The sequence below is a fragment of the Haliotis rubra genome, unplaced genomic scaffold (assembly GCF_003918875.1).
Source record: "Haliotis rubra isolate DU_JTF1 unplaced genomic scaffold, ASM391887v1 Scf57, whole genome shotgun sequence".
Lineage (NCBI taxonomy): Eukaryota > Metazoa > Mollusca > Gastropoda > Lepetellida > Haliotidae > Haliotis > Haliotis rubra.
In genome coordinates this window covers 1,503,243-1,518,665 of record NW_025767268.1, presented here as the reverse complement: position 1 = coordinate 1,518,665, position 15,423 = coordinate 1,503,243, and the positions used below count along the sequence as shown (strand labels likewise).

Sequence of the window (15,423 nt, the reverse complement as noted above, 5' to 3'; positions counted from 1 at the left end):
GAGGTGAGGTGAAATTGGGTTTAACGTCGTGCTTGAGAATATTTCGCTCATATGACGACGTGCATGCATGTGTATGTGTATGTGCGGCTGCTTGTACTAGCCCAGACTGAAGCTGGTTTTATAGTGCTAGCCCACTGAGATACCATGCCGCAGTGAAGCATGAATACCCCACTCAGACACATTATACTGACTCCAAGCCGACCAGTCCTTGTTGTACCCATTAATGCCGAGAGCCAGGCAGGGACCAACAAATACAAATCCCCGTCTTTTTGGTATGGCGAGTCGGGGTTGGTAGGACACTGTAACCACTACACCACGGAGACGGTGAGTGAGTGAGTGAGTGAGTGAGTGAGTGAGTGAGTGAGTGAGTGAGTGAGTGAGTGAGTGAGTGAGTGAGTGAAGTATTCCAGTTATATCATGGCCCATCAACTACATGAATGAGGACAGCACATAGTTCACCACTTTTTGTGAATACAAGATCACTGGAATGGGGGTGACAAACCTGGATTCGAGCAGGTTCCTGACGTGCCCAAGGGACACAACTCTGCACAGTGAATAGTGACAATATGTAAACAAGTAGGAAGCTGTGGGAGCAACTTACATCTTGAGTATACTGACTTGCTGGGACAGAACATCGTTCTCTTGTGCAATCATCTGGACTTGGTCCTCAAGCTCTGAGATCTTGCTCTCCTGAACAAAATTAACATACAATTCATAAAATACATTTTGGTTTTACAATATGTCATGCAGGGAAGCATAAACCTGATATCATCCTCTAGTCACAAATCAAGGCACAATATCATTTTGTTTTCACAACCAAGTGAATTAATCAGGTTGCACCATCAAAATATTGCCTACACCATGTTTTCAACAATCCTATTGCTGTCACTGACAGCAGAAGATTTTGTATCAACAGAGTGAGGGATATTCATGGTCAATTCACTATCATCAGACAGTTTCACATTACTCATGTGTTGAGAATGTTTGAGGGATTGTTGATTTCTAACTGACATTTTCATACATAAATTTGATTTATTTTCTGTTACAAGTGATGAAATACATAGTGAACTCTGACCTTCCATGAAATGTCACAAGATTGTGAACACATTGTGTGGCCTACACAACTGATTTATGAGCATGAAAACAGACTTGTTTTCATTTTTGGCCTCCAGTAATTGATTCACCTAATACACATGATAGGAGAAGACTTATTTAATACAGGAACACTGACCCCTAAGAGTCCCTGATGTGCCATCCAACAATCAAAGATCCCCCAAGTTACAACCCACAAACAACATTTCCATCATAAAATGCCCAATGTCCTCTGTTTCGGTGACACTATTATAATCCCTTATAATCCCCTTAACCTTCCCTGCTGTGTCCCCTAATCATTGTCGATGTCCACCATAACAAAGCCCAATGTTCCCCCAAATCACCTCCTTATTTCCCCAACAATCCTGATGCTCACTATCCATTCCCAGATTAGCTGCTAGTCATGCTGCCCTGCCCAACCCCCCGAAAACAATCCCTGACGTCCCCAACAACAATCCCTGATGTCCCCAACAACAAACCCTGATGTCCCCAACAACCATCCCTGACATCCCCAACAACCACCCCTGATGTCATCAACAACAATCCCTGATGTCCACAACAACCATCCCTGATGTCCCACAACAACCATCCCTGATGTCCACAACAACCATCCCTGACATCCCCAACAACCATCCCTGATGTCCCCAACAACCATTCCTGATGTCCACAACAACAATCCCTGATGTCCACAACAACCATTCCTGATGTCCACAACAACCATTCCTGATGTCCCCAACAACCATCCCTGACATCCCCAACAACCACCCCTGATGTCCCCAACAACCATCCCTGACAACCCCAACAAACATCCCTGACATCCCAAACAGCCACCCCCGATGTTCACAACAACCATTCCCGATGTTCACAACAACAATCCCTGACATCCCCAACAACCATCCCCTGATGTCCACAACAACCATCCCTGACATCCCCAACAACCATCCCTGATGTCATCAACAACAATCCCTGATGTCCCCAACAACAATCCCTGATGTCCCCAACAACCATCCCTGACATCCCCAACAACCATCCCTGACATCCCCAACAACCATCCCTGATGTCCCCAACAACCATCCCCGATGTCCACAACAACCATTCCTGATGTCCACAACAACCATTCCTGATGTTCACAACAACCATCCCTGACATCCCAAACAACCACTCCCGATGTTCACAACAATCCCCGATGTCCACAACAACCATCCCTGACATCCCCAACAACCACCCCTGACATCCCCAACAACCATCCCTGATGTCCCCAACAACCATCCCTGACATCCCCAACAACCATCCCTGACATCCCAAACAACCATCCCTGATGTTCACAACAACAATCCCCTGATGTCCCCAACAACCACCACCCCTGACATCCCCAACAACCATCCCCTGACATCCCCAACAACCACCCCTGATGTCCCCAACAACCACCCCTGATGTCCCCAACAACCACCCCTGATGTCCACAACAACCATTCCTGATGTTCACAACAACCATCCCTGATGTCCCCAACAACCATCCCTGATGTCCCCAACAACCATCCCTGACATCCCCAACAACCATCCCTGACATCCCAAACAGCCACCCCCGATGTCCACAACAACCATCCCCGATGTCCACAACAACCATCCCCGATGTTCACAACAACCATCCCTGATGTCCACAACAACCATCCCTGATGTTCACAACAACCACCTCTGATGTCCACAACAACCATCCCTGATGTCCACAACAACCATCCCTGATGTTCACAACAACCATCCCTGATGTTCACAACAACCATCCCTGATGTCCACAACAACCATCCCTGATGTTCACAACAACCACCCCTGATGTCCACAACAACCATCCCTGATGTTCACAACAACCACCCCCGATGTTCACAACAACAATCCCTGATGTCCACAACAACCATCCCCGATGTTCACAACAACCATCCCTGATGTCCACAACAACTATCCCTGATGTTCACAACAACCATCCCTGATGTTCACAACAACCACCCCTGATGTCCACAACAACCATCCCTGATGTTCACAACAACCACCCCTGATGTTCACAACAACAATCCCTGATGTCCACAACAACCATCCCCGATGTTCACAACAACCATCCCTGATGTCCACAACAACCATCCCTGATGTTCACAACAACCATCCCTGATGTCCACAACAACCATCCCTGATGTTCACAACAACCATCCCTGATGTCCACAACAACAATCCCTGATGTCCACAACAACCATCCCCGATGTTCACAACAACCATCCCTGATGTCCACAACAACCACCTGATGTTCACAACAACCATCCCTGATGTTCACAACAACCACCCCTGATGTTCACAACAACAATCCCTGATGTCCACAATAACCATCCCCGATGTTCACAACAACCACCCCTGATGTCCACAACAACCATCCCTGATGTTCACAACAACCACCCCCGATGTTCACAACAACAATCCCTGATGTCCACAACAACAATCCTTGATGTTCACAACAACAATCCCTGATGTCCACAACAACCATCCCTGATGTTCACAACAACCACCCCCGATGTCCACAACAACAATCCCTGATGTCCACAACAACAATCCCTGATGTCCACAACAACCATCCCTGATGTTCACAACAACCACCCCCGATGTTCACAACAACCATCCCTGATGTCCACAACAACCATCCCCGATGTTCACAACAACCATCCCTGATGTCCACAACAACCATCCCTGATGTTCACAACAACCATCCCTGATGTTCACAACAACCATCCCTGATGTTCACAACAACCATCCCCGATGTCCACAACAACCATCCTCGATGTTCACAACAACCATCCCTGATGTTCACAACAACAATCCCTGATGTTCACAACAACAATCCCTGATGTCCACAACAACCACCCCTGATGTTCACAACAACAATCCCTGATGTCCACAACAACAATCCCTGATGTTCACAACAACAACCCCCGATCTTCACAACAACAATCCCCGATGTCCACAACAACCATCCCCGATGTTCACAACAACAATCCCTGATGTTAACAACAACCATCCCTGATGTCCACAACAACCATCCCTGATGTTCACAACAACAATCCCTGATGTTCACAACAACAATCCCCGATGTCCACAACAACAATCCCTGATGTTCACAACAACAACCCCCGATGTTCACAACAACAATCCCCGATGTCCACAACAACCATCCCCGATGTTCACAACAACCACCCCCGATGTTCACAACAACCACCCCCGATGTTCACAACAACCATCCCCGATGTTCACAACAACCACCCCCGATGTCCACAACAACCATCCCCGATGTCCACAACAACCACCCCCGATGTTCACAACAACCACCCCTGATGTCCACAACAACAATCCCTGATGTTCACAACAACAACCCCCGATGTTCACAACAACCATCCCCGATGTTCACAACAACCACCCCTGATGTTCACAACAACAACCCCCGATGTTCACAACAACCACCCCTGACATCCCCAACAACCACCCCTGATGTCCCCAACAACCACCCCTGATGTCCCCAACAACCACCCCTGATGTCCACAACAACCATTCCTGATGTTCACAACAACCATCCCTGATGTCCCCAACAACCATCCCTGATGTCCACAACAACCATCCCTGACATCCCCAACAACCATCCCTGACATCCCAAACAGCCACCCCCGATGTCCACAACAACCATCCCCGATGTCCACAACAACCATCCCCGATGTTCACAACAACCATCCCTGATGTCCACAACAACCATCCCTGATGTTCACAACAACCACCTCTGATGTCCACAACAGCCATCCCTGATGTCCACAACAACCATCCCCGATGTTCACAACAACCATCCCTGATGTTCACAACAACCATCCCCGATGTCCACAACAACCATCCCCGATGTTCACAACAACCACCCCTGATGTCCACAACAACCATCCCTGATGTTCACAACAACCACCCCGATGTCCACAACAACAATCCCCTGATGTCCCACAACAACCACCCCCCGATGTTCACAACAACCATCCCTGATGTCCACAACAACCACCCCTGATGTTCACAACAACCATCCCTGATGTTCACAACAACCACCCCTGATGTCCACAACAACCATCCCTGATGTTCACAACAACCACCCCTGATGTCACAACAACAATCCCTGATGTCCACAACAACCATCCCGATGTTCACAACAACCATCCCTGATGTCCACAACAACCACCCCTGATGTTCACAACAACCATCCCTGATGTTCACAACAACCACCCCTGATGTTCACAACAACAATCCCCAATGTCCACAACAACCATCCCCGATGTTCACAACAACCACCCTGATGTCCACAACAACCATCCCTGATGTTCACAACAACCACCCCGATGTTCACAACAACAATCCTGATGTCCCACAACAACCATCCCCGATGTTCAACAACAACCATCCCTGATGTCCACAACAACCACCCCTGATGTTCACAACAACCATCCCTGATGTTCACAACAACCATCCCTGATGTTCACAACAACCATCCCCGATGTCGACAACAACCATCCTCGATGTTCACAACAACCACCCCTGATGTTCACAACAACAATCCCTGATGTTCACAACAACCACCCACGATGTTCACAACAACCACCCCGATGTTCACTGGCAACCATCCCTGATGTCACAACAACCACCCTGATGTTCACAACAACCATCCTGATGTTCACAACAACCACCCTGATGTTCACAACAGCAATCCCCAATGTCCACAACAACCATCCCGATGTTCACAACAACCACCCTGATGTCCACAACAACCATCCTGATGTTCACAACAACCACCCCCGATGTTCACAACAACAATCCCTGATGTCACAACAACCATCCCGATGTTCACAACAACCATCCTGATGTCACAACAACCACCCTGATGTTCACAACAACCATCCCTGATGTTCACAACAACCACCCTGATGTCACAACAACCATCCCTGATGTTCACAACAACCACCCCTGATGTCACAACAACAATCCCTGATGTCCACAACAACCATCCCCGATGTTCACAACAACCATCCCTGATGTCCACAACAACCACCCCTGATGTTCACAACAACCATCCCTGATGTTCACAACAACCACCCCTGATGTTCACAACAACAATCCCCAATGTCCACAACAACCATCCCCGATGTTCACAACAACCACCCCTGATGTCCACAACAACCATCCCTGATGTTCACAACAACCACCCCCGATGTTCACAACAACAATCCCTGATGTCCACAACAACCATCCCCGATGTTCACAACAACCATCCCTGATGTCCACAACAACCACCCCTGATGTTCACAACAACCATCCCTGATGTTCACAACAACCATCCCTGATGTTCACAACAACCATCCCCGATGTCGACAACAACCATCCTCGATGTTCACAACAACCACCCCTGATGTTCACAACAACAATCCCTGATGTTCACAACAACCACCCACGATGTTCACAACAACCACCCCCGATGTTCACAACAACCATCCCTGATGTCCACAACAACCACCCCTGATGTTCACAACAACAATCCCTGATGTCCACAACAACAATCCCTGATGTTCACAACAACAACCCCCGATCTTCACAACAACAATCCCCGATGTCCACAACAACCATCCCCGATGTTCACAACAACAATCCCTGATGTTCACAACAACCATCCCTGATGTCCACAACAACAATCCCTGATGTTCACAACAACAATCCCTGATGTTCACAACAACAATCCCCGATGTCCACAACAATCCCTGATGTTCACAACAACAACCCCCGACGTTCACAACAACAATCCCCGATGTTCACAACAACAATCCCCGATGTTCACAACAACAATCCCCGATGTTCACAACAACCATCCCCGATGTCCACAACAACCACCCCCGATGTTCACAACAACCACCCCTGATGTCCACAACAACAATCCCTGATGTTCACAACAACCACCCCTGATGTCCACAACAACAATCCCCGATGTTCACAACAACAATCCCCGATGTCCACAACAACCATCCCCGATGTTCACAACAATCCCCGATGTCCACAACAACCATCCCTGATGTTCACAACAACAATCCCTGATGTTCACAACAACCATCCCTGATGTTCACAACAACCATCCCCGGTGTTCACAACAACCATCCCTGATGTTCACAACAACAATCCTTGATGTTCACAACAACCATCCCCGATGTTCACAACAACCATCCCCGATGATGTTCACAACAACAATCCCTGATGTTCACAACAACAATCCCTGATGTTCACAACAACAATCCCTGATGTTCACAACAACCATCCCCGATGTTCACAACAACCATCCCTGATGTTCACAACAACCGCCCCTGAAGTCCACAACAACCATCCCTGATGTCCACAACAACCATCCCCGATGTTCACAACAATCCCTGATGTCCACAACAACAATCCCTGAAGTCCACAACAACCATCCCTGATGTCCACAACAACCATCCCCGATGTTCACAACAATCCCTGATGTTCACAACAACCATCCCCGATGTTCACAACAACAATCCCTGACATCCCCAACAACCACCCCTGACATCCCTAACAACCATCCCTGATATCCCCAACAACCATCCCTGATGTTCACAACAACAATCCCTGACATCCCTAACAACAATCCCTGACATCCACAACAACCATCCCTGACATCCCCAACAACCATCCCCGATGTCCACAACAACCATCCCTGACATCCCCAACAACCATCCCCGATGTCCCCAACAACCATCCCTGATGCTCACAACAATCCCTGACATCCCTAACAACAATCCCTGACATCCCCAACAACCATCCCCGATGTCCACAACAACAATCCCTGACATCTCCAACAACCATCTCCGATGTCCACAACAACCATCCCTGATGTCCACAACAACCATCCCTGATGTCCACAACAACCATCTCCGATGTCCACAACAACCATCCCTGATGTCCACAACAACCATCCCTGATGTCCACAACAACCATCCCTGATGTCCACAACAACCATCCCTGATGTCCACAACAACCATCCCTGATGTTCACAACAACAATCCCTGACATCCCTAACAACAATCCCTGACATCCCCATCAACCATCTCCGATGTCCACAACAACCATCCCTGACATCCCCAACAACCATCCCCGATGTCCACAACAACCATCCCTGACATCCCCAACAACCATCCCCGATGTCCCCAACAACCATCCCTGATGCTCACAACAACAATCCCTGACATCCCTAACAACAATCCCTGACATCTCCAACAACCATCCCTGATGTCCACAACAACCATCCCTGACATCCCTAACAACCATCCCTGATGTTCACAACAACAATCCCTGACATCCCCAACAACCATCCCCGATGTCCACAACAACCATCCCTGACATCCCCAACAACCATCCCCAATGTCCACAACAATCCCTGACATCCCCAACAACAATCCCTGATGTCCACAAGAACCATCCCTGACATCCCCAACAACCATCCCCAATGTCCACAACAACAATCCCTGACATCCCCAACAACCATCCCCGATGTTCACAACAACCATCCCTGATGTCCACAACAACCATCCCCGATGTCCACAACAACCATCCCTGATGTCCCCAACAACCATCCCTGATGTCCACAACAACCATCCCTGATGTCCACAACAACCATCCCTGATGTCCCCAACAACCATCCCCAATGTCCACAACAACAATCCCTGACATCATCAACAACCATCCCCAACAACAATCCCCGATATCCACAACAACAATCCCTGACATCCCCAACAACAATCCCCGATGTTCACAACAACAATCCCTGACATCCCCAACAAGCATCCCCAATGTCCACAACAACAATCCCTGACATCCCCAACAACCATCCCTGATGTTCACAACAACCATCCCCGATGTCCACAACAACAATCCCTGCTTCTCACCATTTGTTCTCGGATCAGCTGCCAGTCCTGCTGCCGCTCCTGGAAGTCTTCATCCTCCAAGTCCGCCTCACAGGCCACTTCCTGTGTCTCCTTGGTTGGCATGATATGGTTGCCATAGTCACGGAATAATCGCAGGAGATCTGGAGGCCGTGGTATGTTCAGTCCCACGTCATCCCAGTCCTCAAAGTCCTGATACACATGGAAAACTGGTTCATATTTGAGGGGCAGGCAGTCTGTGACATTTGCACTAGTCTACTAGCCCAAGACTACTAAGTTGTGTATACATATAAATCTGAAGATGGTAGTCCTCATATTCAGCAGCATTTGAGGGCTATAATTTTGAAGTGGTTTTTCAATTTTTTTCTGGAGCCAAATATAACTGAGAGAAAACTGCTTATTCAATCAGGACTTACTATAAACGTTTAGCACTAGTGAATATGATTTCTTCTGGACTAGTCAAGAAAATAATAGCTAAAGCTGGCATAAACAGGTAAGAGCGAATATGTTATACCATGTGGTTACCAATGTTCATGAAGATACACTAATATATAAATCAGCGGATATATTTAAACACAAGTCATGTGATCAATCTGTTTACCATACATACCAACCTTCCCTGAACACCACGACTGCTACAGTTATCTTTACACCACACAGTTTTGTGAACACCATACACTCAGGACCACCCTGACTTACTTGCTCCTCATTCTCTTCTGAGAATGTGACTGAGGTGATCTTGTTGTCATTGAGCAAGAGGTACTCGTTCACTAGGAAGTTGAGTGCTCGCTGTTCGAGAGGCTTGATGTTGTCCTCAACACTAACGCCACCTGCAAGATTCTTCTCTGTGTCAGGGGACACAATCTCATTTTCTGAAACCAGGCAACACAATCATCTTTACCAATATCAAATAACGATATGAAAAAGATCATATTCAATATGATAAAAAAAATTGTCCAAAATTTAGAACATCCTAGAGAAGAAATGTAACTGTATTTGATGCTTGATGATGAGAGTAAAATTCTCATTAGAGTAAGAAATCTGACAGTTAATGGCTAAACTGTCTAGATATACAAGAAGAAAAAAGCATGGCAATGTAATTATTTCAGCTATTATCAAACTATTTCTCTTGACAACAACAAAAACTGCATACATATGAAAACTCAGTTCATTGTCTTGGATGAATACCTCAAAGGCTCCCTCTGGAGTGAGTGAGTTTAGTTTTACGTCACACTCAGCAATATTCCAGCTATATGACAGCGGTCTGTAAATAATCAAGTCTCCACCAGACAATCCAGTGATCAACAGCATGAGCATCTATCTATGCAATTGGGATACCATGACATGTGTCAACCAAGTCGGTGAGCCTGACCACCCGATCCCGTTAGTCGCCTCTTAGACAACCTACTCATGGAAGAAGACTGGATTAAACTGGTTCAGGTGAAAGGTTAAGTTTGTGAATGCAGCTTCTACATACCTGCTTCCCTTGTTAGAGTAGCTCGTAAAGATTTTATTGTCTCCTGTGCCTTTCGTAATTCAAATTCTAAAACTGAAAGAGACAAGATAGGTCCATATTAGTAGTTATAGTAGCTGACTTGCCAGATAATTCATGCATTTATTTGTCAGTATTGGTAAAAAGAATATATGGAAACAACTATAAATTCCAATAGTGTTGTGCTGCAAAGATGGAGTCATAATCAAGGCAATTTTGTGATTCAACCCAATGATCAGGAGATCCTGTTACAATTGAGGCACAAAACTCAATTACATAGTCAGTTGCACTGAATTTGATCATTTCCGTAATCATGAATCTGCACTTACACACCTATATGCAAGATAATTTATAAACTGAATTCAATGTTAGAAAGGTATAATGAACCAGTTTCTTCACTCCTCCGTTGTACTATATTTCTACATAACATACCAGCAACTCTCTCATCAACTTGTCTTTCCCCATCATCAGAATAGCGGGCAAAGTCCAGGGAATCAAAGGTCTGTACACTTGAAGTCCGAGCTGAAACATACAAGTATCAGAACATGGTTGTTATGTAGCAAGACCTCTACATCAGGGTTCACTTACGCCAGTGTATCTACACAATGTACACTATCTATTGTAAATATCTAATGGTTGGTAGATTTGAGACGTGTCACTGCTGATGAGTACTGTTTCATTCTACCCAATAATCAAATTTGTTTTCTAATCTTTTCCTTTTTCCAACATACCCAGTAGAGGTGTGATGATACAGAAATTTCACGATATGATACGTATCGCGATATCTTGGAACGATACGATGCGTATCACGATATGCTATCTTTAGTTATTTTCTTTAAAAAAGTGTATTTTGATAACAAGTAACAGTGTAAATTTTCACATAACCGTCAATTTCTAGAGAAGATTCACAATTTTTAGGTCAACGATACACATCACGATACGAAAAATGGTATCGATATATGTATTGTCAGAAAAGGTATCATGGTTATCGATACTACGATATATTGTCACAGCTCTAATACCCAGTACCTGCATCATATGACACTAAATGCAGTCTTGGGTACTTGAATGAATGAGTTAAGAGTTAACATGAGAGATTACTTGATGTGAGGTAGACAAAGGACAATAAAGGACAATTTTGAAGGATTATTGTTTTCTCCATCAGAACTTCTGGTCCCAAATATGCAGAGGTCAAATTGAATTAATGTCTGGTGTATACCCCTGTAAAACACTGATAGGCATATCAAAGGCATCAAAACAAATCAAATGACAGATAGTCACAGATTGCTTTAACATAAAATTCTCAACACTTGTAACATTGAATTTGTGAAGTGAGATTATTAGGTAAGAATGTTTCCACACCCCGAAAATTACTATGCACAAAATTACATTCACCTGAAGTTAAAATCAACAATGGAATAAAAAGTTTGTTTCATGCATTAGGAGTGAAAAATATGGGAGTCACCAAAATATTTGACAGAGGTCAATCAGCATCACAGATCACCACTGTTGCAAGGCAGAAATGTTTGTGTATAACATTGACAAAAAGAATTTATCATCATACAAAGACAACTACCATACGGTGAAATGGGGTTTAACATCATACTTAAGAATATTTCGCTCATATGACAAAGTGCATGTGTGTGTATGTGTGGCAACTTCTACTAGCCCAGACTTAATAGTGCTAGCTCACTGAGATGCGATGCTGCAGTTAAGCATGAATAACCCACTCGGTCACATTATACTGGTTTAAACATATTTATTTCCAAAAGAGGAACCGGATTGGTAAACAAGCAGTATGTTGCTTATCTGAATACCGCTCCGGAATACAGATATATTATAGACGGAGGAGAAAAGCATGATATTAACAAACAGTAGCTTTCTGAAAATGTAGCAATCAAAAACTGTAATATAGCCACTTATAACATTAGAACCATTAGTGTCGGAAAATACTTAGTAGTAAGTGCAATTTCGTTTTTACTATTACAACACAAATCTGCCTGACAGTACAATGAAAGAATGGATAGATTCTAATAATTCAAGATTACCTTTAGTAGATCCATTAGAGTGGCTGTATAGTATTGATTTGATGTCATATGCTTTAGTATAGAAGTGCATTTTATGTCTTATGTCAGAGTAATTAATGCACAAAAAGAAATAGTGAATTGGATCTTCGTAACAGTAGCCACAAGAACAAGAGGGATTTGAAGATATAAATCGTTGATATTTATGTGCGCTTAAATCGCTGCAACCGAGCCTGAGGCGTGAATGGATAATCTGACAGAATCTTGATCCAGATTTTAAATTGAAGTAGTTTTGACTATTCTTGTTTGACACAGTAATCTGTTTCTTAAAACTACCCAAAGTAGCCGATTCTTTATAATCGGTAGACAAAGAATTCCACAATCTTACTGTATCTGGGAGAAATGATTTGGCATAATTTGCACTTTTACTATCGATAGTTTGGAGCTTCAAACGGTCTTGGAAACTGTAGTTTGTAGTGTCAGATACCTTGGGAGGGACGAGATTGCTCAAATATTTTGGAGTTAAATTATTAACCATTTTATAGAAAAATGTTAGTTTTGGATGTGTGTTCAATTACATAGTGGTTGGAAATTTGTCTCATCATATATTTTGTTATGACTCGTACCGTGAACAGCACTGCAAATAGTTCTAAGTGCATCAAGATTAAGTTTTTCCAGTGTTAGTGCTTGCTGTTTGGTACAATTGTCCCAGATGTGACAACAATAGTCGAAAATAGGCAAAATAAATTGTTTGTACATTGTTTGTAAATGTTACATGAGAGACGATATTTAAAACTTCTAAGACAGTTTACCATGGGTGCAAACTTTTGGTGATACCGTTAACATGGATAGTCCAGGAGCAATCGTGCTGTAAAATAAGTCCCAAATGTTTATGGCTATTAACGTCATTAATATTATTATCCTTCATTGTTAAGTTTCGTCTTGGGCTGGGCTGTACTTTACGAGAGAATTGTATAGAATCTGTTTTATTAGGATTAAATGTAACTTGCCATCCCAATCAGAAATTTTATGTAGATCATTATTAAGAGACAGAGCAGTTTCATCAGGATCATCTATTATAGCATGAAGTGATGTGTCATCTGCGAAGAGACGGATATTGCTGTTAATTCCTTCAACGATGTCAATGATATAAACTATAAACGATAGGGGTCCTAAGACAGAGCCTTGGGGAACCCCATCTAAGATTGATCTTTCATCAGACGTGTAACCATTTATAACAACTCGCTGAACTCTATTGTCCAGATAACTCTGAAACCATTTCAACAAGTTACCCCCGATACCATAACTTCTTAGCTTATGTATAATACCTTTATGCCAGACCTTACTTACATCACAAAATACAGCCCTAATTTCCTTACCGCTATCTAATGCACCTGCTATAAAGTCATACAGGTACGTTAATTGATTTACTGTTGAATCGCCTCTCATGAAATCGGATTGTAAGTTTGTAAGTATTTCATTATCCCTAAAATGATTAAATACATGTTTAAAAATGCATTTTTCGAAAATCTTTGCTACACAGCTTGTTAGTGCGACTGGTCGATAGTTAGAGCATTCATTTGTACTGCCTTTTTTGTGTATAGGAACAACTGATGCCTCCTTCCAGATATCAGGAAACACGTTATTCTTTAATGATAAACTAAAAACTTCAGATAAGGGAACTGCTAATTGTCTTGCATTCATTTTCAGAAGTTTATTGCCAATACCATCTGGGCCTGTTGCTTTAGTGATATCAACAGAGAAGAGAATATCATGGATTTCTTGCGGACTAAGTGTTAAGCCACATAATGGGTTATGCACCTCTGAACGAATTTCAGGAATATCCCTATTAGGAGCAGCTACTCTTGCCTGATCTGCAAAGAAATCATTCATAATGTTTGCTGTTTCAGCACTATCATCATATAGTTTATCGTTATGGATTATCGAAGGAAAAGTATTAATATTGGTGGTGTGTTTACTTTTTATATAATTCTTAACTAAATGCCACCATGTTTTTGTACCGTGTTCATTGTTTATTTGTTCATCAATTTTATTCATGTACATCTTCTTTGCAGTTCTTACCGCGAATATAACTTTATTTCTGCTCAATCTAAAACGTGCCCAGTTGGATGATGAGTTGCACCTTTTTGCGATTTTATGATGGCGATTGCGTTTACGATAATGACTTTTAAAACAGCTGGTACACTTCCATTTTCCACCAAAGTAGAAAAACTCACATGCCTAGAAGGTAGAGCTCTCCGAGACACGTCCGACAGCCATCGTAACGTCATAATTTACATTATACAGACCCCGAAGCGACCAGTCCTTGTTGTACCCATTAATGCCGTGCGCCAGGCAGGGGCCAACAAGTACCATATTTTAAAGTCTTTTAGTATGATACGGCCGGGGATCGAAACATGTGACCTTCCACTCTCTGGGTGGATGCTCTAACTACTACACCACAGAGACGGTTCAACTACCATACGTAATGTCTTAGTTACTGGTAATTACATGATCAAAAGCTGGTGAAATGGTAAATTAACATGACATTAGCCCTTATCCCACCAAGCTTTCTTCATATCCATTACCGCCAACTCTCTTATCCCAAGGCCTACCTATGGGATCACATCTCTCCCCCATCATCAGCGAGATCTACATGACAGAACTCGAAGACAAGGCCCTCCTCACCTCACTCGTCACACCAACATGCTGTTTCCGGAAAGTAGACGACACTGAAAGACCCCACCACCTTGCTTCAACGAGACCACAAAACCCTCCTGTAAGAACCTAGGGACAAAATGAGATAGGTTCGTCTCTAC

At 43.9% G+C, this 15,423-nt stretch overlaps 1 protein-coding gene across 2 annotated transcripts in view; it reads right to left on the bottom strand.

Annotated features, from left to right (window-relative positions):
- The window catches only part of LOC124254301 (RAB11-binding protein RELCH homolog), a 195,397-nt gene that overhangs the window by 176,987 nt on the left and 2,987 nt on the right, over nt 1–15,423 (bottom strand). For both annotated transcript variants that reach the window (XM_046688219.1, XM_046688220.1), the window contains exons 2-6: nt 11,013–11,102; nt 10,566–10,637; nt 9,788–9,960; nt 9,092–9,280; nt 602–690 (exon numbers count right to left, since the gene is read on the bottom strand). In XM_046688219.1, the coding sequence (XP_046544175.1) occupies nt 602–690; nt 9,092–9,280; nt 9,788–9,960; nt 10,566–10,637; nt 11,013–11,102 (613 nt within the window). The remainder of the gene's footprint in view (nt 1–601; nt 691–9,091; nt 9,281–9,787; nt 9,961–10,565; nt 10,638–11,012; nt 11,103–15,423) is intronic.